At 45.1% G+C, this 27,005-nt stretch overlaps 1 protein-coding gene across 8 annotated transcripts in view; it reads right to left on the bottom strand.

Moving 5' to 3' along the window:
* Positions 1 to 27,005, bottom strand: part of SORCS3 (sortilin related VPS10 domain containing receptor 3) — a 522,792-nt gene that overhangs the window by 267,240 nt on the left and 228,547 nt on the right. Inside the window, exon 1 of one of the 8 annotated variants that reach the window (XM_039481982.1) lies at positions 12,916 to 12,942. The exons of the other annotated variants lie outside the window; for them this stretch is intronic. Coding sequence (XP_039337916.1) covers positions 12,916 to 12,917 — 2 coding nt within the window. The 5' untranslated portion in view covers positions 12,918 to 12,942. Of the gene's footprint in view, positions 1 to 12,915; positions 12,943 to 27,005 lie in introns of those variants that run through there. 8 annotated transcript variants of the gene reach the window in all.

The raw sequence follows: 27,005 nt of genomic DNA, 5'->3' as shown, positions 1-27,005 counted from the left end.
AGCATTGCCAGCAGACCGAGGGATGTGATCATTCCCCTCTATTCAGCATTGGTGAGGCCTCATCTGGAGTACTGTGTCCAGTTTTGAGCCCCACACTACAAGAAGGATGTTGAAAAACCGAAAAGAGTCCAGCGCAGGGCAACAAAAACGATTAGGGGGCTGAAGAACATGATTTACGAGGAGAGGTTGAGGGAACTGGAATTATTTAGTCTGCAGAAGAGAAGAATGAGGGGTGATTTGATAGCTGCTTTCAACTACCTGAAAGGGGGTTCCAAAGAGAATGGATCTAGACTGTTCTCAGTGATAGCAGATGACAGAACAAGGAGCAATGGTCTCAAGTTGCAGTGGAGGAGGTTTAGGTTGGATATTAGGAAAAACTTTTTCACTAGGAGCACTGGTGACGCACTGGAATGGGTTACCTAGGGAGGTGGTGGAATCTCCTTCCTTGGAGGTTTTTAAGGTCAGGCTTGACAAAGCCCTGGCTGGGATGATTTAGTTGGGAATTGGTCCTGCTTTGAGCAGGGATTGGACTAGATGACCTCCTGAGGTCCCTTCCAACCCTGATATTCTGTGATTCTATCACCTCTTTCATTTACTTAATAAAAAAGGCTCATGCAGAATAGAGATGTTTGCAGAATATAAACATATTTCATAGCAGTAAGTCTTTATTTTTATCACGTTGAGTAGCTTTTCCATTCTAAAGGGAACTCTGAGGAAGGATAACTAAAAGTTGCAAGAGTTACTACAGCTTTGGGTTTATGACAGCAGACCATTTTTTAAACTACAGCAGCAAAATGTTGCTAGGCAGACAGAAGCCAATAAAAACACTTGTAAATGCCCTACTGAGAGACAGAGACAGAGTCTGGTACTGGAAGTAATATATGGGAGTTGGATTTTAAAACCCCAGAAATGACAACCAGTTTTTAACAGTGGTGAATTAAAGATGGTCTTTTCATGTTAATACTTTGGGGTGGGGGATTTACAATCCAATACAAATACCTTATTGTGTATCGTGGGCAGCATTTTAAGGTACCAGCTGTACCCTAAAATGCATTACAGAAGCAAAATAAAACAGTTACAAAACTAAACTAAAATATAATAGCTGGGGGAAAACATTAAGACCTACAGACAAAGGGAGAAGAGAGCAGTTTTCAGAACTAATCAATAAGGTCAGGATATACATGCAGGCTGTTCCAGACAGTAGGAACAGCAAAGAAGAGTCTTGTGCCAAAAGTGGCAAGATTGGCCTTGACCATGCATTTAAAATGTGGTATTTTGGTTCTTGGCTTATGCAGCTGCCTGGTCTCTGCACAACAACTGTCTCCCATGTAAATCTATTGGTTTCCGCAGTTTGCAGACTCCCCGTTCACCCAAGGGTTGAGTTGCAAACACAAGAGGTTTGTGAATGTTGATTCTGCTCCCACTGAAGACAATAGGATTTTTTCCATTAACATCACTAGGCCAGGATTAGGCAATGAAGGATGATTGTGGGCCATTCTGGTCACCAGATTTTAATGAACACTGCAGCTCCAGTAGGCCTGATCCTACCCCGCTGAAGTCAATCCGAGATTTGCCATCCATTTTACCAGCAGCAAAAAAGCACCTTCTCATTGCTGCACTCATGCAACTCGCTGAGGATCTGGTTCTCGAGGTGGTGAATTTTTCATAATAGCTAGCGAGTGCTTTACAGACATTAAGCAACTGTGTGTGGGGAAGCCACTGTGAAGTTGGTCAGTGTTGTTATCTCTGATTTATAGATGGGGAAACAGATACAGAGCAGTTAAGTGTCTTCTATTGGTACTACTGAGGACCTCAGATCCTCGCAAATACATAGACATGCAGACTAATGTCAGCCAAGAAATTTTTAGAGCTGATTTTCAGTCACTGCCTGGGTCCTGTATAGACTTATAGAAAGAGAAAAATGTTAAAATGTGTGAAAATTAGAGTGAATAAATCTCAGCTCCTTCCTTCTTATTATTTATGCAAATGTTTTTAATGCCATTGAGGGGAAAGAGATAAAATGGAGAGAGAAGAGAGTCTAGGCTACCTTTTACAATCAGGTGAATTTCAGCTGCAATGAGAGACTTAGTGGGTGTTAGGGATTGTCTTGTAAGTTATCATGAACAGCTAGCAAACAGGGGATGCAAACAGGTCCTCCTCCTGTGCCTGTATCCAGAGAGACAGCCTAATCATGGATGCCTCTGCCTCCATCCAGAGGTGCCTGCTGGTAGAATCTTGCACAGGAGGAGGTGGCAAGGCTGAGGAGCATGCGTGCACATGAGGAATTCCTCGAGAGTATTCACATGGAGACATCCAAGACTGATGACGCTACCCAGCTACAGAGGACTGTCGCAGGCAGTGCTCCACCCTACTAATATGCATGACTGAAATATTGGTATAGAAATGGACTGAGGCTGAGATGGAAATAGGAGACAGACTTGTTGAAAGTCTCTGGGTCAGGATAAAAGGGGTAAAAAACAAGGGTGATGCCATGGTAGGGGTCTACTACAGACCACCTAACCAGGAAGAGGTGGATGAGGCTTTTTTTAAACAGCTAACAAAGTCATCCAAAGCCCAGGACTTGGTGGTGATGGGGGACTTCAACTACCCCAACATCTGTTGGGAAAACAACACATTAGGGCACAGATCAATACAGTGCAAGAATTTATTGGAGACAATTTTTTATTTCAGAAGTTGGAGACAACTACTAGGGGAGAGGCTATTCTAAGTTTGATTTTGACAAATAGGGATGAACTGGTTGAGAATTTGAAAGCGGAAGGCAGCTTGGGTGAAAGTGATCATGAGATGAGAGAGATTCTAAGGAATGGTAGGAGGGAGACCAGCACAAGAAAGACAATGGATTTCAAGAAAGCAGACTTGAGCAAACTCAGGGAGTTGGTAGGTAAGATCCCATGGGAAGCAAGTCTAAGGGGGAAAACAATAGAAGACAGTTGGCAGTTTTTCAAAAAGACATTCTTAAAGGCACAAGAGCAAATTATCCCACTGCATAGGAAAGATAAGTCAGGGTGGTCTCTTGCCATACTTCCTAACCAGGAAACCTTCAATGATCTAAAAATAAATATTTATTTATTTACTTATTTATTTAAATAACGAGTCCTACAAAAAGTGGAAACTAGGTCAAATTACAAAGGATGAATATAAACAAATAATACAAGTATGTAGGGACAAAATTAGAAAGGCCAAGGCACAAAACGAGATCAAACTAGCTAGAGACATAAAGGGTTACAAGAAAATATTCTACAAATACATTCGAAGCAAGAGGAAGACAGGGTAGGCCCATTACTATATGGGGGTGGGGTGTGGAATAACAGCAAAAAATGTGGAAATGGCAGAGGTGCTTAACAACTTCTTTCTTTCAGTTTTCACCAAGAAGGTTGGTGGTGATCGGACGTCTAATGTAGTGAATGTCAGTGAAAATGAGGTAGGATCAGAAGAGGCTAAAATAGGGAAAGAACAAGTTACAAATTACTTGGACAAATTAGATGTCCTCAAGTCACCAGCGCCTGATGAAATGCATCCTAGAATACTCAAGGAGCTGACTGAGGAGATATCTGAGTCATCTGTGATTATCTTTGAGAAGTCATGAAAGACGGGAGAGATTCCAGAAGACTGGAAAAAGGCAAATATAGTGCCCATCTTTAAAAAGAAATAAGGACAATCCAGGGAATTACAGACCAATCAGCTTAACTTCTGTACCTGGAAAGATAATGGAGCAAATAATTAAGGAATCAATTTGCAAACTTCTAGAAGATAATAAGGTGCTAAGTAACAGTCAGCATGAATTTGTCAAAAACAAATCCTGTCAAACCAACCTGATAGCTTTCTTTGACAGGGTAACAAGCCTTGTGAATAGGGGGGATAGGACGTGGTATATCTTGACTTCAGTAAAGCTTTTGATACTGTCTTACATGACCTTCTCATAAACAAACTAGGAACATTCAACCTAGATGAAGGTACTATAAGGTGGGTGCAAAACTGGTTGGAAAACCATTCCCAGGAGAGTAGTTATCAGTAGTTCACAGTCATGCTGGAAAGGCATAATGAGTGAGGTCCCTCAGGGATCAGTTCTGGGTCCGGTTCTGTTCAATATCTTCATCAATGAAAGATAAAGGCATAGAGAGAGTACACTTAGTCAGTTTGTGGATAGTACCAAGCTGGGAGGTGGTGCAAGTGCTTTGGAGGATAGGATTAAAATTCAAAATGATCTGGACAAACTGGAGAAATCTGAAGTAAATAGGATGAAATTCAATAAGGCCAAATGCAAAATCCTCCATTTAGGAAGGAACAATCAGTTGCACACATACAAAATGGGAAATGACTGTCTAGGAAGGAGCACTGCGGAAAGAGGTCTGGGGATCATAGTGGACCACAGGCTAAATATGAGCCAACATGTAACGCTGTTGCAAAAAAAGCGAACATCCTTCTGGGATGTATTGGCAGGAGTATTATAAGCAAGACATAAGTAGTAATTCTTCCGCTCTACTCTGTGCTGATTAGGCCCCAACTGAAGTATTGGGTCCAGTTCTGGGCACCGCATTTCAGGAAAGATCTGGACAAACTGGAGACAGTCCAGAGAAGAGCAACAGAAATGATTAAAGGTCTAGAAAACAGGACCTATGAGGGAAGATTGAAAAAAACTGGGTTTGTTTAGTCTGGAGAAGAGAAGACTGAGAGGGGACAGGATAACAGTTTTCAAGTACATAAAAGGTTGTTACCAAGAGGAGGGAGAAAAATTGTTGTTCTTACCCTCTGAGATAGGACAAGTAGCAATGGGCTTAAGTTGCAGAAAGGGAGGTTTAGATTGGACATTAGGAAAAACTTCCTGTCAGGGTGGTTAAGTACTGGAATAAATTGCCTAGGGAGGTTGTGGAATCTCCATCATTGGAAATTTTTAAGAGCAAGTTAAACAAACACCTGGCAGGGATGGTCTGATAATACCTAGTCCTGCCTTGACTGCAGGGGACTAGACTAGATGACCTCTCGAGGTCCCTTCCAGTCCTATGATTTTAGAATACACACCTGCTCGTACTCTAGCAATGTCGTATTCGGCTAATCCAGCCAAGAATTCCTCTGGTACATGGGTGATTTGAAAAATGAGTCAATTTTAGCAAAAATTGCTGACATTACCAACACTTGCACTCTTTAAGTCAGGATGGGATATCTTTATAAATGATATGCAGTAGTTCAAACAGATGTTCTGTGCTTGATGCAGAAATTACTGCGTGAGGCTCTCTGGTCTATGTTACACAGGAGGTCAGATTAGATTATCACAATGGTCCCTTCTGGCCTTTAAACAGGATGTTTAGAGGATTTAAACCTCTGTTCCTCTATTGCAAACAAGAACACAGGAATTGCCATTGTGAGATCAGTTCATTATTATTCAATGGCTCATCTACAGTTGCTTCTTGAACCAAATCCCATGTGTTAACTAGGAATAAACTGAGAGTAGCCTCACTTCTTGGATTCTCTAAACCAGCTGTTCCAAAAAGCATTCCTGCAACAGGTGTCAAGAAACAGCTTCTCTAAACCTTGTCCCATTGTGGCAGTTGCCTAGTTTACATGCAGGTAAAAGCCACACACTTTTACCATTTTATTAGACTTAGTGGTTATAGACATATTATATTCTAGTCAACCAGGACACCCCAAGTGTTCCCATTGCAGCATAACCCCTCCACCACCCAACAACGTGGGCTAATTAAAACCACATTCTGGCCCCACACCATCCCCTCCCTTTTTCCATTCTGTTTATGCCTCACTGGCAAATATTTCATGGTCTATTGTTTACATAAAAACCAGAGAGTTTGGGTTGGAGTTCTGATCTTAGCAGTGCTTTTTGCTTCCCAAAAGAAACTAAACCCCAGAACACCGAACTGCTCTGAACTGGCTAAGTTTCATACTCACCCTTGTTATCCCCAAGAGTGGCTCAGTTAACATGATGCTGGCCTTAAATCAGCACCTCTGGCATCAGCATGTTTCTTGCACTGTTCTGACATCAGCTGGCTTACTTCTGCCCTGTGCAGTCCCATAGTTAACCCGTAAATAGGTCAGAAATGTCAGATGACCATATTTCACACATTCAAGCCATTAGATTCATCCATTCTATCAAATGGAAAGCGCATTTCTGCAATACCAGATGTTTGCTGATGGGCTCTAAATGGAGCTAATGCACTCCAGAGACTACATGAACCCAGTCTCAGGTTAACACTTGTTATGCTGCTGCACGCAGCACAATCAGTTACTCAGTTGGCTTCTACATCTCATTTGCATAATGTATTAACATGCGTATACCAAAAAGATGTAAGACAGGGCCTCAACCAGCAAGGTAATGAATACTCTCTGTTGAGGATACTCATTAACTCTCAGGAGGTGCTCAACTTCCACAATCAGCTTCAAACATGGAGACAGCTGTGCTGTCCCATCTTCAGCATTCGGCTGGCCTGCTAGATTATAGGTAGGGACCTTCGTTTTCAGTTTTCATTTTATTTAATTTTTCTCTGGAATTTATCAGTGTTTACTACTGCAACAACAAAAAGATGAAAATCCAGGCAAAAAACTATTAATTTTTATGGGTAAATATCAGGTTTATTTTGGTGGACGGAAAGATGTGGAAAAAAGTATTCAGTAGATTAATGGTTTGATTAATGGAATTCAGCGTGGTTTGCTGCAGAACTAAAACAGAACTCAAAACACAATGCCACCCGAGTTTAAAATATATATAATTATAGAATATAAAACTTTTCATTCGAAAAAACAGTTTACTGTTGTAGACTTAGAACTATTAGCCTATAAATCTTTACATTTAATAATAATTGCCAGCTATGGCCCATATGAGATGTCTCCAAGAAAATCAGCCCTGTTCACCTAGGCCGGCAGCGGGCTGAGCAGGGCCTGCGGGTGGGACCCCGGGACCCCAGACCTGCAGGGGTTCAAGGGTCAGGGCAGAGGGCTGGGGGTGTGTGGGGGCGTGTAGGGCAGAAGGCTGGGTGTGTTGGGGGGTGCAGAGCAGAATGCTGAGTGTGTGTTGGGGGCATGGGGGGTGCAGAGCAGAATGCTGAGTGTGTGTTGGGGGTATGGGGGTGCAGAGCAGAATGCTGAGTGTGGGGGGGTCAGGGCAGGGGTATCGGGGTGCAGGGCAGAAGGCTGAGTGTGTGGGGGGGGTTCAGCTCGTAGGGGTGCTCCCAGCCCCCTCCCCCTCGCCAGGGCCATCAGCTGACTGGCGCAGGGACGGAGAGGGGGCGGGGCAGGAGAGCACCACACTGGGGGAAGAAGTGGGGAAGAGGGAAGCTTGGCTGCCGCAGAACCAAGCTTCTGCCTCCTGCCCCCACAGGGGAGACCGGGGGTGCTGAGGGGGGCGGGGGGCCGGGACGGCGGCAGGCAGCTACGTGCCGCTCAAAATCGGCTCGCGTGCCATGTTTAGCACGTGTGCCGTAGGTTGCCGACCCCTGGTTTAAGGGCATTCACTTGAGCAGAAGAGACGCTAATCCTGATTCTCCATTGAATCATAGAACGTTATGGTTGGAAGAGACATCGGGAGGTCATCCAGTCCTGCTCAAAGCAGGACCACCACCAACTAAGTAACTTTGTGCCAGCGTTTAAACAGCTGCAAAGGAAAGTGCAGAGCAAACCAAAAGTTCCTCATCGGGAATAACAGGGGTTTACACCCACTTTGCACTGCTGGGAATGTCCAAGGTTCAAGGCAATGGAGAGTGATTGTAGGAGATTCTAAAGTTAGTGGAAGCTACTCATCACATTTACCCCACCCCTTCCAACGGTAACCCTCCATATCCATGACTTGCTTGTGGCTTGCATACATTGTGGGTTGTTAGTCTCTAATTCTATGCAAGGAATGAAAAACAAAATAAAGGCCTACCCCTGCAGCTGTCCATTGGGAAGTATCAAACTGCCATATTAACTGGGATTCGATGGGGCCATTAAGTTAGACTGGCTTTGGGAAGCACGTTTTGTCTTAGATGTTTCCTCATGTTTCAGTGACTGAGTGTCAATAAAACACCAAGGAAGCTCGTTGTCAGAAAAATTACAGTTGTGCACCTGGGAAAAGCTATTCATTCTGGGGACAGGGCTTTCAGTCAAGACCAATTTAAGTGCCTGCTTCAACAGCAATTTTGTAGCATCACATGTAGCATCTCTCCATTGTGATCAGGAGCTGGACTCCTGGAAACTTCCAGCTCCTGGAAACAATGGCCACCATTGTCTTCTCAAGCCTACCTTTGCAAAGGCACCTTATGCTCACTTTAGAGCAGCACTTTCTGAGCTCAGTGGTAATTGGCTGATTAAGTATGGCTAATGCTGCCAGAGTGTGAGCTGATTGCATAATGGTGCTAATTAGTAACTGCCAGAGCTCATTCCAGTTATCAGCCTTTATGAATGTCATTTATAAAGGTAAGAGGCCTCACCACTGCTTGCTGCAGCATTAGTAATGGCTTCCGTCACCCAGAGCAAGAAGCAACCAGCCTCCCACTGAGGCTGTGCAAAGGGTAGCACAAAGGAAGCTGGGGAGTGGTGTTGCTCTCCGTGAGAGCCGAGTTATGCAGTGAGATTTCACCTAGTAATTCCGGAAAGGAAAGGAGCTCCAGTAGCCCTTTCTGCCATTGCTGAAATGAAAAGTGAGTATGTACCTTCAGCTGGGGGCCCTCTCACAATATACCCCCTCTCAGCCAGGCTCTGGAGGGGCACAGAGAAGAGGTAGACCTATTCCAGATGGCTGAAGCATTGCATTGGGTAGCGGAGGGAAAGCGAAGTGCCCAATGTCCACTCTGACTCGGGCCTATTGTCACCTCAGTGACACGGTGCATTTTTCAGACATAGTCTCGCTCTTCTGAAGTTTACGATGGGGTGCACCGTTGCAGTGCTTTGGGTCCAGTCTGGCTAGGTTTTCCATGCATGGCTCCTTTGCACATAGCTGACACTGTGCATGCAGTGTGCACGAATGTGTGCAAGGCTGGTTTGTATTCCCCGTAGGCATTACTTTTCCTTTGCTGGCTGTAGCGGATAGAACCAACAGTACAGGGGTGGCCAAGCTGAGCCTGAGAAGGAGCCAGAATTTACCAATGTACATTGCCAAAGAGCCACAGTAATACGTCAGCAGCCCCCCCCCAGCTCCCTGCCCCCCACCTGCTGATCAGCGTCTCCCCCTCCCTCCCGATCATCTGTTTTGTGGAGTGCAGGAGGCTCTGGGGGAGGAAGGGGGAGGAGCGAGGGCACGGCAGGCTCAGAGGAGGGGATGGGAAGGCATGGAGTGAGGGCAGGGCCTGTGGCAAAGCCACGGGTTGAGCAGTGAGCACCCCCCAGCACTTTGGAAAGTCGGTGTCTGTAGCTCCAGCCCCAGAGTTGGTTCCTGTACAAGGAGCTGCATATTAACTTCTGAAAGCCACATGTGGCTCCAGAGCCACAAGTAAATTTTAAAAATTCCTCCCAGACGGTGGTTTAAGAACCAAAAAGCCTGACATGGCCATGAAAATACGGCTGTATGGTAACCCCACCTAAAGTTCTTTTTAAAGAAGATGAGCCTGAGCTAGAAATGAGCTCCGTTTCACATGTGAGTCCCAGCTGCTCCCTGCCCCCGTTATTGAAGCAGGTGTGCAGGGTTCCTGCCCTGGGAACTGCAGGGCACCAGTGGATGTGGGGCTGGCTGCAGACATGGGGCAGCTGGAGGCGCAGGGCAGGGGGTGCAGCAGGGGCTGGCTGGCTGGAGGCAGCAGGGGTTGGCTGCAGGCAGGGGGTGCCCACTCTGTGGGTGCTCCAGCCTCAGAGCACCCACAGGGAAAAATTGGTGGGTGGAGAGCGCCCACCGGCAGCTCCCCGCCGTGCCCCCCCACCCTAGTTCACCTCCGCTCCGCATCCTCCCCTGAGTGCGCTGCCGCTGCTCCGCTTCTCCCCGCTCCCTCCCAGGCTTGCTGCGGAAACAGCTGTTTCGTGGCAAGCCTGGAAGGGAGTGGGGTGGATGGGAAAATGGGGCACGCCCGGGGGGAGGCAGCGGGGCCAGGGATTTGGGGAAGGGGTTGGAATGGGGGCAGGAGACCGGGGGTAGGGGGCTTGAGCACCCAACGGCTAGGCTTACCATGCCTCCCTATTTTCCTGGACATGTTCGGCTTTTTGGAAATTCTTCCCAGATGGGGATTTGAGAACCAAAAAGCTGGACATGTCTGGGAAAATATGGATGTCTGGTAACCCTGGCCACCCCTGTGATAGTACATTAATGTTTCCTGGGACGTTTATTCTCTATGCTACTGGAGGCATGCTGAATGATGTAACCTGGTCCACTATAGCTTACTGTGTAGCTTTAACTATTATTCATAGACTTTAAGATCAGAAGGGACCATTATGATCATCTAGTCTGACCTCCTGCACAATGCAGGCCACACAATCTCCCCCATCCACTTCTATAACAAACCCCTAACCTATGTCTGAGTTATTGAAGTCCTCAAATTGTGGTTTGAAGACCTCAAGCTGCAGAGAATCCTGCGGCACGTGACCCGTGCCCCATGCTGCAGAGGAAGGCGAAAAACCTCCAGGGCCTCTGCCAATCTGCCCTGGAGGAAAATTCCTTCCCTACCCCAAATATGGCGATCAGTTAAACCCTGAGCATGTGGGCAAGATTCACCAGCCAGCACCCAGGAAAGAATTCTCTGTAGTAACTCAGATCCCATCCCATCACAGACCACTGGGCATACTTACCTGCTGAAAACCAAAGATCAATTGCCAAATTAATTGCAAAAATTAGGCTATCCCATCATACCATCCCCTCCATAAACTTATCAAGCTTAGTCTTAAAGCCAGATATGTCTTTTGCCCCCACTACTCCCCTTGGAAGGCTGTTCCAGAACTTCACTCCTCTAATGGTTAGAAACCTTCGTCTAATTTCAAGTCTAAACTTCCTAGTGTCCAGTTTATACCCATTTGTTCTTGTGTCCACATTGGTACTAAGCTAATATTAATCCCTCTGATATATTTATAAAAAGCAATCATATCCCCCCTCAACCTTCTTTTGGTTAGGCTAAACAAGCCAAGCTCTTTGAGTCTCCTTTCATAAGACAGGTTTTCCATTCCTCGGATCATCCTAGTAGCCCGTCTCTGAACCTGTCCCAGTTTGAATTAATCCTTCTTAAACATGGGAGACCAGAACTGCACACAGTATTCCAGATGAAGCCTCACCAGTGCCTTGTATAACGGTACTAACACCTCTTTATCTTTGCTGGAAATACCTCGCCTGATGCATCCTAAAACTGCATTAGCTTTTTTAACGGCCAAATCGCATTGGCGGCTCATAGTCATCCTGTGATCAATCAATACTCCGAGGTCCTTCTCCTCCTCTGTTACTTCCAACTGATGTGTCCCCAGTTTATAACCAAAATTCTTGTTATTAATCCCTAAATGCATGACCTTGCACTTTTCACTATTACATTTCATCCTATTACTATTACTCCAGTTTACAAGGTCATCCAGATATTCCTGTATGATATCCCGGTCCTTCTCTGTGATAGCAATACCTCCCAGCTTTGTGTCATCCGCAAACTTTATTAGCACATTCCCACTTTGTGCCAAGATCAGTAATAAAAAGGTTAAATAAGATTGGCCCCAAAACTGATCCCTGAGGAACTCCACTAGTAACCTCCTTCCAGCCTGACAGTTCACCTTTCAGTACGACCCGTTGTAGTCTCCCCTTTAACCAGTTCCTTATCCACCTTTCAATTTTCATATTGATCCGCATCTTTTCCAATTTAACTAATAATTCCCCATGTGGAACCGTGTCAAATGCCTTACTGAAATTGAGGTAAATTAGATCCACTGCGTTTCCTTTGTCTAAAAAAATCTGTTACCTTCTCAAAGAAGGAGATCAGGTTGGTTTGGCATGATCTACCTTGTGTAAAACCATGTTGTATTTTGTCCCAATTACCATTGACCTCAATGTCCTTAACTACTTTCTCCTAAAAACTATTGCATGACAATAAACCATTGTAGCTTAAACATTACACTTCACTGGTAGAGTCTCACCTTAGCCATACTGCAGCTGGCAGAATACGGAGGGAAAGACAACAAGCCCAGTGCACGGTCTTCGCAGTGTACTATACAAGGCATTCTGGAAGTGCAGTGCTTGTAGAAAGAGCAGACTAGCAGCGTGTGGCTTCTAAAATATTTGCTTGATGCCTGTGTCACAGTTACCAGGCTAACCACACCTCTGCCCCTTCCTGGTCCCAGGCCTCAAACCATCACCTTTCTTGGGGTGGAATCATGTGATTCTCCCACTCTCAGACCAGGCCCTGGGCTGCAATCCCCTATATACCAACTGTGGTCATATCAGCAGGCCTGAGTTAGGTTCAGTACCTTCTGGTCTCTTCCTTTGGGGAGCAAGGAGTCTCCAGAGACCAGATAGCCTTCACCAAGTAAATTTGCTTATTTAGAACTAAGGCATTTCAGAGAAAATGATCTTCAAACAATAAAACAGTCTATACACATTCAAATCTTTTCCCTGAGAGCTGGGCAAGGCCTTAACTGTTTAGGCCTTTTCACACAACCTGTACCTGTGCCCCGCATCAGTCTGGGCACAACCATCCCTGAGAGTTTTGGAACCATTCAGCATCCCTTTGCTCTCCAGGCTCCTGGCCTTGGCTAAACAGCTGTTTGACTTCAGGCTGGAGCCTGGAAGTAGCATCCTCACCGGTAGCAGCTCGGCCACTGTCTTGTAATCGTCCCACCTTTGGCAGGCTGTTTACCTAGAATCATTGTGTTGCCTTCTTCCTTGTTCTTCCAACAGTCACGTATCAAGCTAGATTGTTACTATATAGCCATATTGGGTTATTAGACTTTCCATATGACTATCTCCCCAACCACAGAACATGCAGTATTCATACAATTATTCTAATTCCTTATTCTTACATTATTACTTTGCAGCTTTACATCTACCACTGCTCAATCCTGTAGGGTGCGCAGCGCTCTCAACTTCTGCTGGAATCACGAGGCAGCATTCAGGCCCGAGGGCCGTAAACATCAGGAATGTTTGGGTGATAATAACTGTTCACATTTACAGACGCTGTTCTGCAAAGTAATTGGTCATCAAAGGCCCAGAAACAAGCTGTGATAGCCTGCCTATAAAAGAGCTGCTCTAATCTTTACAATCTTTATACACAAGCAGGCATCCTGAACGTAAAAATGTATTATCCTTCTATTATCTGGGCATTTTATGGGAGCTAGCTTGCTTCTTCCTCCTCCCCCCTTAGTTAGGAACACATTCAAAAAGGACAGCCTGCCGTATTTTGCAGAGGGAAACATCTGGCAGATAAATAAATCAAGGGCTACCTTCAAAGCTGGGGGAATACGAGCTGTCTAAATATTATTTGGAGAAGTGACCATTTGAAGTTCTTCAGTTATTAAGTTCATTAGGACTGCTAATGAAAGTACTGCAGAGAAAATGACAGAGACCAGGATGAGAGAAAGATGGAAGGATTAACCAAAAAAAACAAACCCACACACATTTCTCCATATTATTTATGGCCATTATAAAATGGTAGTGTACTTCAGGAAAAAAATAACCACAACGTAATAAAACACAAATGTAAGCAGACATAATCCATGTTAAAGCCTTAGATTCTACTGAACAAAGCTTTACAGTTTTGGACACAGCCTAATTGGGAGGGAGTTAAAAAAAGAAGTTAGGACAAAAAACAAACAAACAAACCACACCTCCCTCTCTCTCTCTCTCAAAAAAAAAAAATCATATAGTCCAGGGGTTGGCAACTTTTCAGAAGTGGTGTGCCGAGACTTCATTTATTCACTCTGATTTAAGATTTTCACGTGCCAGTAATACATTTTAATATTTTTAGAAGGTCTTTCTATAAGTCTATAATATATATCTAAACTATTGTTATATGTAAAGTAAATAAGGTTTCAAAATGTTTAAGAAGCTTCATTTAAAATTAAATTAAAATGCAGAGCCTCCCAGACCGGTGGCCAGGACCCGAACAGTGTGAGTGCCACTGAAAATCAGCTCGTGTGCCGCCTTCGGCACACGTGCCATAGACTATATCAGGGATAGGCAACCTATCAGCCATAGTCCTGGTCAGGGCCCCTGGTTATTCCATGGAATTTTCCATAGAATTCCCCTGTTGTCACAGAATTGTGCACCAGAATCTCAGCTTTGACTCATTTTTAAAAATACCTTTCTAAATCTTATGGCAGTGTAAACCAATAAAGGGCTGAGTGTCTGAGTCTGCAGACAGCCCGAAATAATAGCATGAAGAGGTGTGAGCTACACCATTCATCTCAATTAGCCACCCACCCTTGGATGGCTGTAGAATATGGCATTTTTCTGAGGCTCAGTGTGGCATTTTGTTTTCAGCATCCTACACTATAAAGTCAATGTCAGGAGACTGAAGGACCAGGGAGTGGAGCCAGCCTGCCCAGACAGCAAAGCAAAAAAACCACATCCTCAAAAATTAATGGATTTATAGATTATAGAGCCAGAAGGGACCATTCTGATCATCTAGTCTAACCCCCTGTACGACACAGGCCATGGGACTTCCCTGTATTAATTCCTGTTTGAACTAGAGAATATATTTCAGAAAAACACCATCAAAACCAGAACAGATCCCTGTGGAACTCCACTTGAGACCTCCCTCCAAGCCAACATCATTAATAGTTATTCTTTGTTTGGACTTGTTTAACCAATTATGTATCCACTTAATGATAGTTCCACCAAGCCCGCATTTCTCCAGCTTATCAGAATGTCATGTGGGACTATATCAAAAGCCTTGCTGAAGTCCAGGTATATTCTGTTAAAATTCCCCATTAATACTAGCTCATGTGTGTTAGCTAACCTTGTTACCTACCTGTAGAATGACTGATACACTTCCTTTTCCTGATTTGGATTTGCTGATTTCCCTCACCATAACACTGCTATTGTTCTTTTCCTTTGGTATCCTCATCCAGAGACTCTCAGTAGGTCTGTTGCTCACTTCCTCTTGGAGCAAGTGTATACATTCTTGATATACAGCCCAACACCTCCTCCTTTTTTCCCAAACCTATCCTTTCAGAACAAGCTATATCCCTCAGTGCTGTTACTCCAGTCAGGGGAGTTGTCCCACCAAGTCTCCATGATGTCAATTAAGTCATAATTTTCTTCATCTACCATGACTTCCAGTTCATCCTGCTTGTTTCCCACACGCCTTGCATTTGTATACAGGCATCGAAGATATTTTGCAGACCGCCCCGTTGCTTTTCTTCGTGCCTTTTTAATGAAGTTGTGATTTCTAGACCCTTCTCCAGAAATGAGCCCCTTTCCCTTGGCTTCGTTATTTGAGCCTAGATGCGCATTGGCCAGATTTTTGTCACCATCCCCCACAGGACCTACTTTAAAACTCTCCTTATCAGGTTAGCCAGACTATGTCCAAAGATGCTCTGCCCAGTATTTGGTAGATGAAGCCCATCCCAGCACAGTAATCCTCTTTCCTGGAACATCAGCGCATTGTTGAAGAAGCCAAAGCCCTCTCACTGATACCACCTGCACAGAGTTGCATTTACTTCCATGACTTGATGCTTCCTGCCCAGGCCTTTTCCTTCAACAGGGAGGATGGACGAGAACCCCGTTGGCAACCCAAACTCTTTTATCCTTCTTCCCAGAGACACCATCTGCAGTGATCTGCCCAAGTTCATTCTTGATAGTATCGTTGGTGCCCATGTGGATAAGTAGGGAGGGGTATTGGTCTGAGAGCTTGATGAGTCTTGACAGACTCTGTCATGTCTTGAATTCTAGCTCCGGGCAAGCACACTTCTTGGGATTTCCAGTCTGGACAGCAGATGTAGGACGCTGCCTCCTCAGAGGTAGTCCCTGACCAACACCACCCTTCTTCTCTTGGGACTGGTGGTCATGGTACCCCCATCCCTAGGACAATGCATGCCATGCCTTCGAGTCAATGGGATCTCCTTCTGATCCCTTCCCTCAGATGACCCTTCCAAGGTATTCTCAGCAGTAGTACCTGTGCAGAGCCTGAAAGTGGTTGCTGGCCTCCATCTGTGTTGGGGATATATTGGTTCTCCTCCTCCTCCTTCTGGAGGACACATGCTGCCAAATTTCTTCTGTGTTTTCAGTCCCCCTGCACTTCCCTCTCCAATTCTTAGGCATGCTGTGCCCTCAGTACCAAATCCTGACTTCTATCCAGGAAGTCTTCATTTTCTCTGATGCAATGCAGGGTTGTTACTTGGAGCTCTAGTCCTTTAACCTTTTCTTCCAGTATGGAGACCAGCTTGCACTTTGTGCAGAAAAAGTCACTTCTATCCTCTGGGAGAAAGCAAAACATGGCACATCCTATGTAGGTCACAACCTATCTATATGCACTATCCATATTATCCCTATTATCTATTCTGACCTCTTGCATAACATAGTCCAGAAAACCTCACTTAATTTTTGCATCAAGCCCATAAAATCTGTGAGAGCTATTTCACAGCTTTTAGGAAGATATCCAGTCTTGACTACAAGTGATGGTAATGTCAGCACACGTGTGTCACCCCTAGAACCAACTCATCTTTCCCCTTGCTCATGTAGCAAACAGAGGGATTCTTGGCTGGATTGCCCAAATACGACATTGCTAGAGTACAGGCAGGTTTGCTGCCTGCATGATAACTTACAAGGCAATCCTGAACACCCATTAAGCCTCTAATTGTAGCCGCAATTCAGCTAATTACAAAACGAAACTTAGAATCTCTTCTCTCTCCATTTTCGCTCTTTCCCCTCAATGGCATTAAAAGGATTTGCATAAAGACTGTCAAGGAAGGAGTTGATAGCACAGAGTTGAGCAATGGAATAAATCTTGACTGAATCACCAGTGTGTGTGTGTGTGTGTGTCTCTCTCTCTCTCTCTCTCTCCCCCTCTCTTATAGAGTCCTTGAGAGAGAGAGAAAGAACTGTCCAAAGGATGGAGATTCAGGAGGCCTTGTCTCTCTTAACTCTGCTGTCCTTGGATGACCTTAATCTGACTACCTATGTACTTATATGGGAATCCATCATCACCATAGTATCCGAGAATCTCCATAGCATCTTACAGAAGATACTTAACCCCTTTGTGTCTGTTTCCCCTTCTGTAAATGAGAGATAACACTGACCAACTCCACAGTGGCTTCCCCACACACAGGTTCATTAATGTGTGTAAAGCACTCATATGGAAAGCGGTAGGGAAGAGCGCGCTATTACACAGTCAGGAGCCGTGTTGAGTGCTCTCCGCTCCTCTCGATGCCAGCTGCAGTTGAGGGCCCTTAACACCTTGAGGACCAGGTCCTCAGCAAATTGCATGAGTGCAGCAATGAAAATATCCAATCTTGCCACTGATGAAATGGATGGCAAATCTCCAGCTGACTTCAACAATGCAAGATCAGATCCAAAATAAGGAGCCGCAGTGCTCATGAAAATCCAGTGACCAAAACATCCTGCCTCCCTCCTTCATTGCCTAATCCTGCCCCACTGAACTTAATGGCAAAAATTCTATGGTCTTCAGTGGGAACAGGATTAAAAGTCGCAAACCTCATGTGTTTGCCCCTCAACATTTGCGTGAACTGGGAGTCTGAAAGCTGCCGAGAGCAATAGATTTATATAGGAGTCAGTTGTTTTTTCTGGGAGTGCAGGGACCTGGCAAGAGGAAAGCGAGCAGCTTTATAAGCCAAGAACCAAAATGCCGCATTTTAAATGCATGCTTAAGGCCAATTTTTGGCACAAGATCCATCTCCTCTGCTCCCCTTATTGTCTAGGGCATTGTGCTTGGATCTCCCCACCATACTGATTAGTTCTGAAAACAGCTCCCTTTTCTCTTTGCCTGTACGTCTTAATGTCTCTTCCACTGCTATTATATTTTGTTTTAGCTTTATAACTGTTTTATTTGCTTCTGTAATACATTTTAGGGTGCCCACTATACACAATAAGGCCTTGAACTGTATTGGTACTGGATTTCAGAGCCCCATGCATTAATATTAAAAGATCTTAGATTCCCCGCTATTAAAATCTAGCTATGTCATTTCTGGGTGGCTTCTTGTTGGCACTAGACAAGATGGGGTCACAGTTACAACAACATTTTGGGACCTATCAGGCAGTTTTTAATTTATTTAATATGTGGCATGTTGAATTTATAGATGTCTACTTTCTTAAGCAATATGTTGTGTTGTACCAAGTCAAATGTGTTACAGAAATTGAGGTACATCATATTGAGACCGGATTTGGGGTTAGGGAGGAATTTTCCCCAGGTCAGATTAGCAGGAACCTCCTCCTTCCTCTGCAGCATGGGGTGTAGATGGCCTTCTGGGACCATCCAGACATATCCAATCAATTACGTACCATTGCAGGGGCTCCAGACTCTGATCATCTCAGTCTCTCCCATTATCTGCCTGTGGCACATAAAAGTTTAGACTCCTGAGGACTGAACTGCTTTAATTTATCTTAATACAGAGGTATCTGGGTGAAATTTAATGGCCTGTGTTGTACTAGATGATCTAATGGTTCTTTCTCTCCCTAAACTCTATGAAACTATGAAGCAGTTTATCAACAAGACTTGTAATCTCATTAAAAAAATAGATATCAAGGAGGTTGACAAGATCCATTTTTCTTAACCCCCTGTTGATTGGCATTAATTTTATTACCCTAATCGTGGTTCATGAATTTTATGTCAATTCTCATTTCCAGCAACAAGCCATATAGGTATGTGTTTGTGAGGGGATAGAAGGATGAGAAAGAAGGCTATTTTATGATGACTGAGTGTGGATAATGAACCACTGGAACAGATTACCATGGGACACAGGAAATTCTCTATCATTCAGTCTTTAAATCACAATTGGACGTCTTCCTGACTGACAACATAAATTGAAGAGTTTGATGCAGCAACTACTGGGGAATGTCCCATGTCAGTGGCTCTCAACCTTTCCAGACTACTGTACCCCTCTCAGGAGTCTGATTGGTCTTGCGTACCCCCAACTTTCACCTCACTTAACTTATTGCTTACAAAATCAGACATTTTTTAAAAGTGTCACAGCGCACAATTACTGAAAAATTGCTGACTTTCTCAGTTACCATACAATTATAAAATCAATTTGAATATAATATTGTACTTACATTTCAGTGTATAGTATATAGAGCAGTATAAACAAGTCATTGACTGTATGAAATTTTAGCTTGCACTGACTTTGCTAGTGCTTTCTATGTAGCCTTTTGTAAAATTAGGCCAACATCTAGATGAGTTGATGTACCCCCTGGAAGACTTGTGTACAGTGATGCATTCGGGCCTTAAAATGGACACCGTAGAATTAAATTTAACACTGCCATGGAATTTAGGGCTTGTTGCCATGGTATTTGGTGCCCTAGGTAGTATATAGAGTCTTGGTCTATCTGCACATACAGTCTGGTGATGGGTGTCAGAAGAAAACCCTGCCCAGATAGAGTAACCAAACCAGACAAACAAGAAGCCACATGAGGAAATGCATACACCTTTGCCATGCATTCTCTGCAAACACTAATGCTGGTGAAACTCCACTGCACACAAAGGACATCAGCATGGTCAAAACTAATTCATCTTAAAATGTGTATATTTGCGGAAAGTTGTGCAGTCTCTATTGAATTCTAATTATGGTGTAAGATGAGACAACTCAAAGCAAAGCGCTCTAAAGGCAGCAATGGAATTACTGTTCCAAAGCATAAAAAAAGAGATGGGCTAGCCAATTCCTGTGAACAGATGCAGCTCTGCTGAAACAGCAACAGTAGCAACACCCAAAGGACCTGCAACAGCAGGTTCTTGGCTGCAAATTCCCTTCTGAATGCCATCTTGCCGCTTCTTTTCAGAAACAAGCAGACAAAGCACTACACACATGCTGTACCTGAGATATCTGGCAAGGGGAATTCAGAGGGGGTGGGATGCTTCAAAATACACCATCCTGTGCCAAAATGTTGGGAAGTTCTGGGGACTAAGTCAAAATTTAGATATCCACATGGGGCTCTCAGGGACCTCATAAAATATCAGGGTTGGAAGGGACCTAAGGAGATCATCTTGTCCAATCCCCTGTTCAAAGCAAGACCAATCCCCAACTATTTTTTTGCCCCAGATCCCTAAATGGCCCCCTCAAGGATTGAACTCACAACTGTGGGTTTAGCAGCCAATGCTCAAATCACTGAGCTATCCCTCCCTCCAGTGATGTTATAACTAAGAGCACCTATGCTAGAGTCGATTAACAAATACAGAACACTGCATTAAATATAGCACGTTTCATAGCATGGTTTAAAAACTCTGGCCTTCTGCTTTCCTAGCTGAAAAACAGGGATAACAATGCCATTCTGGACCTTTAAAATAGAGCTGAGTGAATAACTGATTTTCCAGTTCAGCCCCCAATTCACTACATCTGGGAGGGTGGAGTGGAAGAGGTGGAAACTGATTAGTTTCAAACCAAAACTGATTTTTTTCCCAGTTTTTTTCCCCCACCAAATGAATAATCAAAACAATTAATTAACTTAGGATCCAAAGAAACCCAAAATGAAAGGAAAAAAATCAAAACAAAAATAAACTTTTTCAGGCTTTTGTTTCATTTCATTTTGGGGTTGTATTTTGATGCAAAGTGATTTTTCTTCATTTTTTGTTTTGTTTGTGGGTGTTTTGAACCTTTTAAAATATAGCTAATTTCTAAACAAAGCATTTTGAAATGAAAAGTCAAAACGTTTCATTTCAAAATGAACAAGCCATTTTGACTTTGCTGACAAAAATCCATTTTTCTTATCCAAAACTATTCACCAAATTCAACCAAAATTCACGAATTGTTTTGGTGTCTTGGAAAATGCATTTTCCAATTAATTTACCATTCACTGAAGACCACCAAGCTCCATTTCAAAATTACATCTTGTCAGCAGGGCATTTCCTTCTTTACAGAGCAAATTTTGGTGAAGAGCACGGAGATCCTATAAGACAGGAATCTCTCTCTTCCTACAGGGCAGGAGGATTTTTAAAGGTCAAGGGCTCTACTCCTACTAACTTTTGAAAAGTATTTTGAGATTCCCAGGTAAAACTTATTTTGACCGTGAGTCCCTCACATTGGTCACTTCCTCCTGCCGTATGGAGTAAGCATATGAATAGGAAAGCTAGATATTTGCCTTCACAGTTTTAGACCCAGATTTTCTGAATTGTGTAGTGTAGGCAAGGGGGACTCACCCCTGTGGCACCTCCTGTTGTCATCCTGTGAATTAGCTTTTCCAGCTTTGGAGCGCCCTCTGCAGGCCGGTGTCCCAATGCTGCTGCTTGGCCCCCGGGTCCCTCCTAGGACTCCGGTGCCCTGTTATCTGAAGTGCAGCCCCCTGGCAATACACCCCCTCAGTTACAGGATCTCCCCTCCCCAGGGATCCCCCACCCACTAACCCCACCTCACATCAGTCGTAGGCTACTGCCAATCACCACCTAGCCCCCGCTCCCTGGGGCAGACTGCAGTATAAGCCACTCATCACAGGCAAGGGGGTTTTGGACCTGCTGCCTTCCTCTACCACCCAGTACCTCTATGGGGCCTTGGACAAAGCCCTGCAGCCTGGGGAGTTGCCAGCTTGGAGCTCCCCAACCCCTCTGGCCTTTCCCCAGCCTCCCTCACTCTAGGTACCCTGAACGTCCCAGCAGCCAGGCCCCTCTCTCTCTGAAAGCAGAGAGAGACTGAGTGCTCCCCGGTCCACTGCCCTCTTACATAGGGCCAGCTGCGGCCCGATTGGGGCATGGCCCAGCTGTGGCTGCTTCCCCAATCAGCCCAGCCTAAGGCTCCCAGCCCCAGCCCTCTCCAAGGGCTGGCTTTTAACCCTTTCAGGCTGGGAGCGGGTGACCACCCCGCTACATGTAGGCACTTTGCATGCCTGATATGCACACACAAACAACCCTATTATACATGTACTTGTGATTAACACACGTACAACCGGCCATTTCTATGTTCACTTTATGTGTAAATTAGTCAAGAAAAATGTATGTATAACATTCATCACCAGGAACTGAAGTCGGGACTTCCAGAACTGAAAGCTCCAGTATCAACAGCTTGAGCCAGGTTGAGCTTTTTAGAGCCAGGTTCACAAGCAGAAGGCTGTAACTGATCCGCACTGTTTGGGGTTCAGGCACAGAGGGGGACATGTAACACCCACTGACCAGCAAGCTGTGCATACTTGCACATAGGAGCCTGAGTGTATTAGGGACAAAATAACCCAAGCATACTGTGACACCTCTGTACCCCAAAGTAACCCCCTGGCACCCCCATACTTACCATGGTGATAGAATTAGGATATGTTTTGTACAAAGTATGCCTTGTGAGGTATCATTCTAAAAGCCTTAATCTGTTGAACGTTAACATCCCCTTGGATTGTATATGTTGCCATTGTATGTGAAGTCATGGGGGTTTTGCTACATGTGTGTTACTGAAATATGTTGTGAAGTTGGAAACACCCACAACAAGCATTTCAGGTACAACAATGGAGAGGCCAGACAGCATTTATGGCCCATTAAGGGGAATATACACCCTCACAAGGATCACCCCAGGAACCGTGTACAATGGAAACCTCTCAGAGAGAGCACATACACAATGGAGACTGTTTGACTCACATCACAGCAAAAGATCTTTCCAGCAAGCTGGAAGAAGCTATTAAAGAGGGAAGTGACGTCATCGTTTGGCCTCACTCCCTTCACAACTCAACACCTGGAAGCATGTCTGGAGGACAAAGACTGAACTAGGGAGGTGGTCCCAGGCAGAAGAGATTTGTAGCCTATGTATGCAAGATCTGTGACCTGCCTGTATTGTCTAGTGGGGGAGACTCTACTTGATCTACATCCTGTCTAGTCTGTGGAACTCAGATTGCGATTTTACTTTTTATTTCTTAGGTAACCAACTTTGATCTGTATGCTTACTGCTTATACTCACTTAAAATCTATCTTTCTGCAGTTAATAAATCTGTTTTCTATTTTTTAACCTAAAACAATGTGTTGCTTGAAGTGCAAGGGACATCTGCTCAGGAACAAGGGTTGGTGCATGTGCTCTCCACATTGAGGGAGGGTTAGACGGGATGATAAACTTACTCTGGTGAGGATTCTGACCAGAGCAAGACGGAACAGCTCTGACGTTTTAGGCTGGGGAACAGGGGGGAATTGCTGCAGCCTCTCTATCGTTGGTTCATGAGTGGCTGGTGAAAGCATTCATGTAATCAGCTGGGTGTGTCCCTGTCTGTGGATGGCTGTATGAGCGCAGGACCCAGAGGGGTTTGCAGCTTGTACAGCATCACAGTGTGAGAGGGAGCTCAGATTAGTATGTCAGCGGTATCCCAGTTCCAGGTTGCACCCCGGGGAACCCACCACACATACCCTTACTATATTGAGATTCTGATGCAGAACTTGCTTTCAGCCCAGACCCACCAGAGACTAACAGATAGGAAAAAAGCAGAGTGAATAGGAGCGGAAAGCTTTTAATTAACAGCCTAGCTAAAATGCCATTACAATATGCAGTTTTGTTTTTATTAATTTGCTTGGATTCAGCAGGAATTCCACCAAGGAATAGAGATGAGCAGATGCAAAGGGAAGCACATTAATAAATCATGAGTGTCATTAAAATTTGTAAACTAATATCTTCTGGGAAGTCTCGGCAATTAGTCTCGGGGCTTTCTTGGCAAACAAAATATTAATAAATCCAAAAGGTCCATGTTTTATAAAACCACCATCCTGTGGAAAGGTCATTGATAGAACAATTAGGCGACAAAACAAATGGACCAGCCGGCAGCCTGACTTGTGGAAGACAAACGAGTTTCCTGGAACGGGACAGCTGAGGCAGCCTAACCGAGGAAGGAGGCCAGTGCTGGGACGCAGGTCTGTGCGCCAGCATTTTACAACATGCAGATGGGAATGATCTAATTAGCATGTCCACTGGGTCACCTTTTCTTGAGTGATAAAACAACTGCTGAGTTTGCACTGTGTCATTGTGCCCCTCCATCCAGCCGTGACACAACATTAGCCTTATTGCTTGCTGAAAGAAGGACGCTCCAGAGAGGATCGGTTTGAGCCCTGCCTGTTCCCTTACAGAATGTCACAGGGAGGGAACCAATAGAATTCCATAGAAATCTTTCTTAATCTTAGAGAATACAACCGAAATGCAATTTTTACCATTATTACTTGTATTTCAGTATCATCTAGATCAGTGTTTCTCAAAGCTGGGCCGCTGCTTGTTCAGGGAAAGCCCCTGGCGGTCCAGGCCAGTTTGTTTACCTGCCGCCTCCACAGGTTTGGCCGATCGCGGCTCCCACCGGCCGCAGTTCGCCGCTCCAGGCCAGGGGGCTGCGGGAAGGGCGGCCAGCACATCCCTCAGCCCGCGCCACTTCCCGCGGCCCCCATTGGCCTGGAGCGGCGAACCGTGGCCAGTGGGAGCCGCGATCGGCTGAACCTGCAGACGCGGCAGGTAAACAAATCGGCCCGGCACGCCAGGGGCTTTCCCTGAACAAGCGGTGGACCGGCTTTGAGAAGCACTGATCTAGAGGCCCCAACACAAAATTGGGCCCCCTTGTGCTAGATGCTGTACGCACAAATAGTCTGAGCTGGTCCCTGCCCCCAAAAGCATGCAAACTAAATAGGCAAGACAGACGACCGGTGCGAGAAACAGAGGCATGCAGGAAGAAACTGACTTTCCCAAGTGACAGCAGTGGCAGAGCTGGGAATAGAATCCAGGTTTCCTGGCTCCTAGCTGAATGAATGATCTATCCACTAGCCCATGCTACTTTTCTATAGACCTTTTTAACCATCCTTTAGAATTTCATAGTAGCAATAGAATTCCCTATTACATTCAATAGGATGGTTCCAAAAACCCATAGAAAGGTTTTCTATTAAATGTGGTCACACTTTATATTAAGGTTCCATTTATACACAGTATACAAAGGGTTAATAAATGATTCATAGCTAGTATAAGCATGTTATAGACAGGACTGGTATATGTTATGGATAGTTATAAGCAACCTATTAACCTGTTGGACTCTATAATAATCGATTAACCATTTAGTAAACCATCTATTCATCATTTATTAACCCTTTATAAACAAAACCTTAATATAAAGCATGACTTTATATATGATAGGATTTTTCCACAGCGTTGACTTACGAGGAAATAGCAAAAGAGCTAAATACATGCAGCATGGGGAGACAACATAGGGTATGAGTACATCCTTCAAAGCTTCCCAGGATGTTAACTCCAAAGAGGTAGAGGAAATATTTGGCATGGCACATAACAGGTATGTTGTATGTAGGAATAATAGTACGAAATGGAGAAAAGAAATATTGAGGCTGAATGCCAGGAGAGTGGGATGTGCTATGTAGCCTGTGGCATAGTATGCCTAGAAAAGTGGTAGAACTTCCATCTCTTGAGACTCAAACTAAACTGGCGAAAGCATGAGAAATTGTCTTGTAGAGAACCACCCTGCCCTGACAAGGAGATGGATTGGGTGGTCTAATAGATCTTTGCTCTGGCATAAGCCTGTGGACTCATAAGATATAGCACTAGACTTCTTGGGTCAATAGTTAACCGAAAGCTCATTCTCTCAGCCAAAGATAACCTGATGGTAGCCAGTCGGATGAGGAAAGAGATCTCAGAAGAAGCTAAGGGTCAAATTACTTTACAAGTATGCAATCTTTACCCAGATGTGAGAGGTTAGCACTGCGGTGTAGAAAGGTGATGGGGGCATTGAAGGGAGACAGCAGTGATCATCCTCGCATGAATTGTCACAGTCCTCCAAATACCAATCCTCTTGGTTAGAGCTTTCACTCAGCTGGTCTGTTCCCTAGTGTGATACTCGGCACCCATCTCTCCAAACTTTGCTGTGGTCATCACCTAAAAACTGCCCACATGTAGCATGGGGAAATAGAACTTGACGCTTTGTTCCAAAATCAGATTGTGAACTACTAGGACTAAAAGAGGATCCCAATTGGCTAGTAGCAGTATTAGAACTCTTTGATGAAATGGCTGCCAAAAGGTGACTCATAGACTTTAAGACCAGAAGGGACCATTGTGCAGGGCCGCCCAGAGCATTCAGGGGGCCTAGGGTCATCGGTGGCGGGGGGGCCCTGCTTCGGCGGTAATTTGGCAGCGGGGGGGTCCTTCCACTCCGGGACCCGCCGCCGAAGTGCCCTGAAGACCCGCGGCGGGGGCCCCCTGCCGCTGAATTACCGCCGAAGACCCGGCACTTCGGCAGCAGGTCCCGCTTCGGCGGTAATTCGGTGGCGGGGGGGTCCTTCTGCCCCGGAGCGGAAGGACCCCCACTGCCGGATTGCCGACAATGACCCGGAGCGGAAGAAGCTCCGGGGGCCCGAGCCCCGAGACAGTTTTCCGGGTCCCCCGGAGCGATTGAAGGATCCCGCTCCAGGGGCCTCGAAAAACTCTCGTGGGGGCCCCTGCGGAGCCCAGGGCCTGGGACAAATTGCCCCACTTGCCCCCCCCCCCGGGCGGCCCTGCCATCGTGATCATCTAGTTTGACCTCCAGCACATTGCAGGCCACAGACCCTCACTCTTTTACTAGGCCTCTAACCTCTGGCTGAGTTACTAAAGTCCTCAAATCTTGATGTAAAGACTGCAAGTTACAGAGAATCCACCATTTACTCTAATTCAAACCAGCAAGTGACCCATGCCCCATGCCCCGGAGGAAGACAAAAAAATTCCAGGGTCTCTGCCAGTCTGACCTGGGGAAAATTCCTTCTGATCCCAAATATGGCGATGAGTCAGACCCTGAGCATGCGGATGAGACCCACCAGCCAGATGCCGTGGAAAGAATTCTCTGAAGTTACTCAAAACCCTCTCCATCTAGTTTTCCATCTCCGGCTGTGGGAGATATTTGATAACAGAGTCACGGATGGGCCATATGCCACTGTAGGAAATTTCATCATACCATCCCCTTCATAAACTAATCAAGCTCAGTCTTAAAACAAGTTAGGTTTTTTGCCCCCACTACTCCCTTTGGAGTGTTGTTCCAC

The sequence above is a fragment of the Mauremys reevesii genome, linkage group 7 (assembly GCF_016161935.1).
Source record: "Mauremys reevesii isolate NIE-2019 linkage group 7, ASM1616193v1, whole genome shotgun sequence".
Taxonomy (NCBI): domain Eukaryota; kingdom Metazoa; phylum Chordata; order Testudines; family Geoemydidae; genus Mauremys; species Mauremys reevesii.
This window is presented reverse-complemented; position numbering and strand designations above follow the sequence as displayed.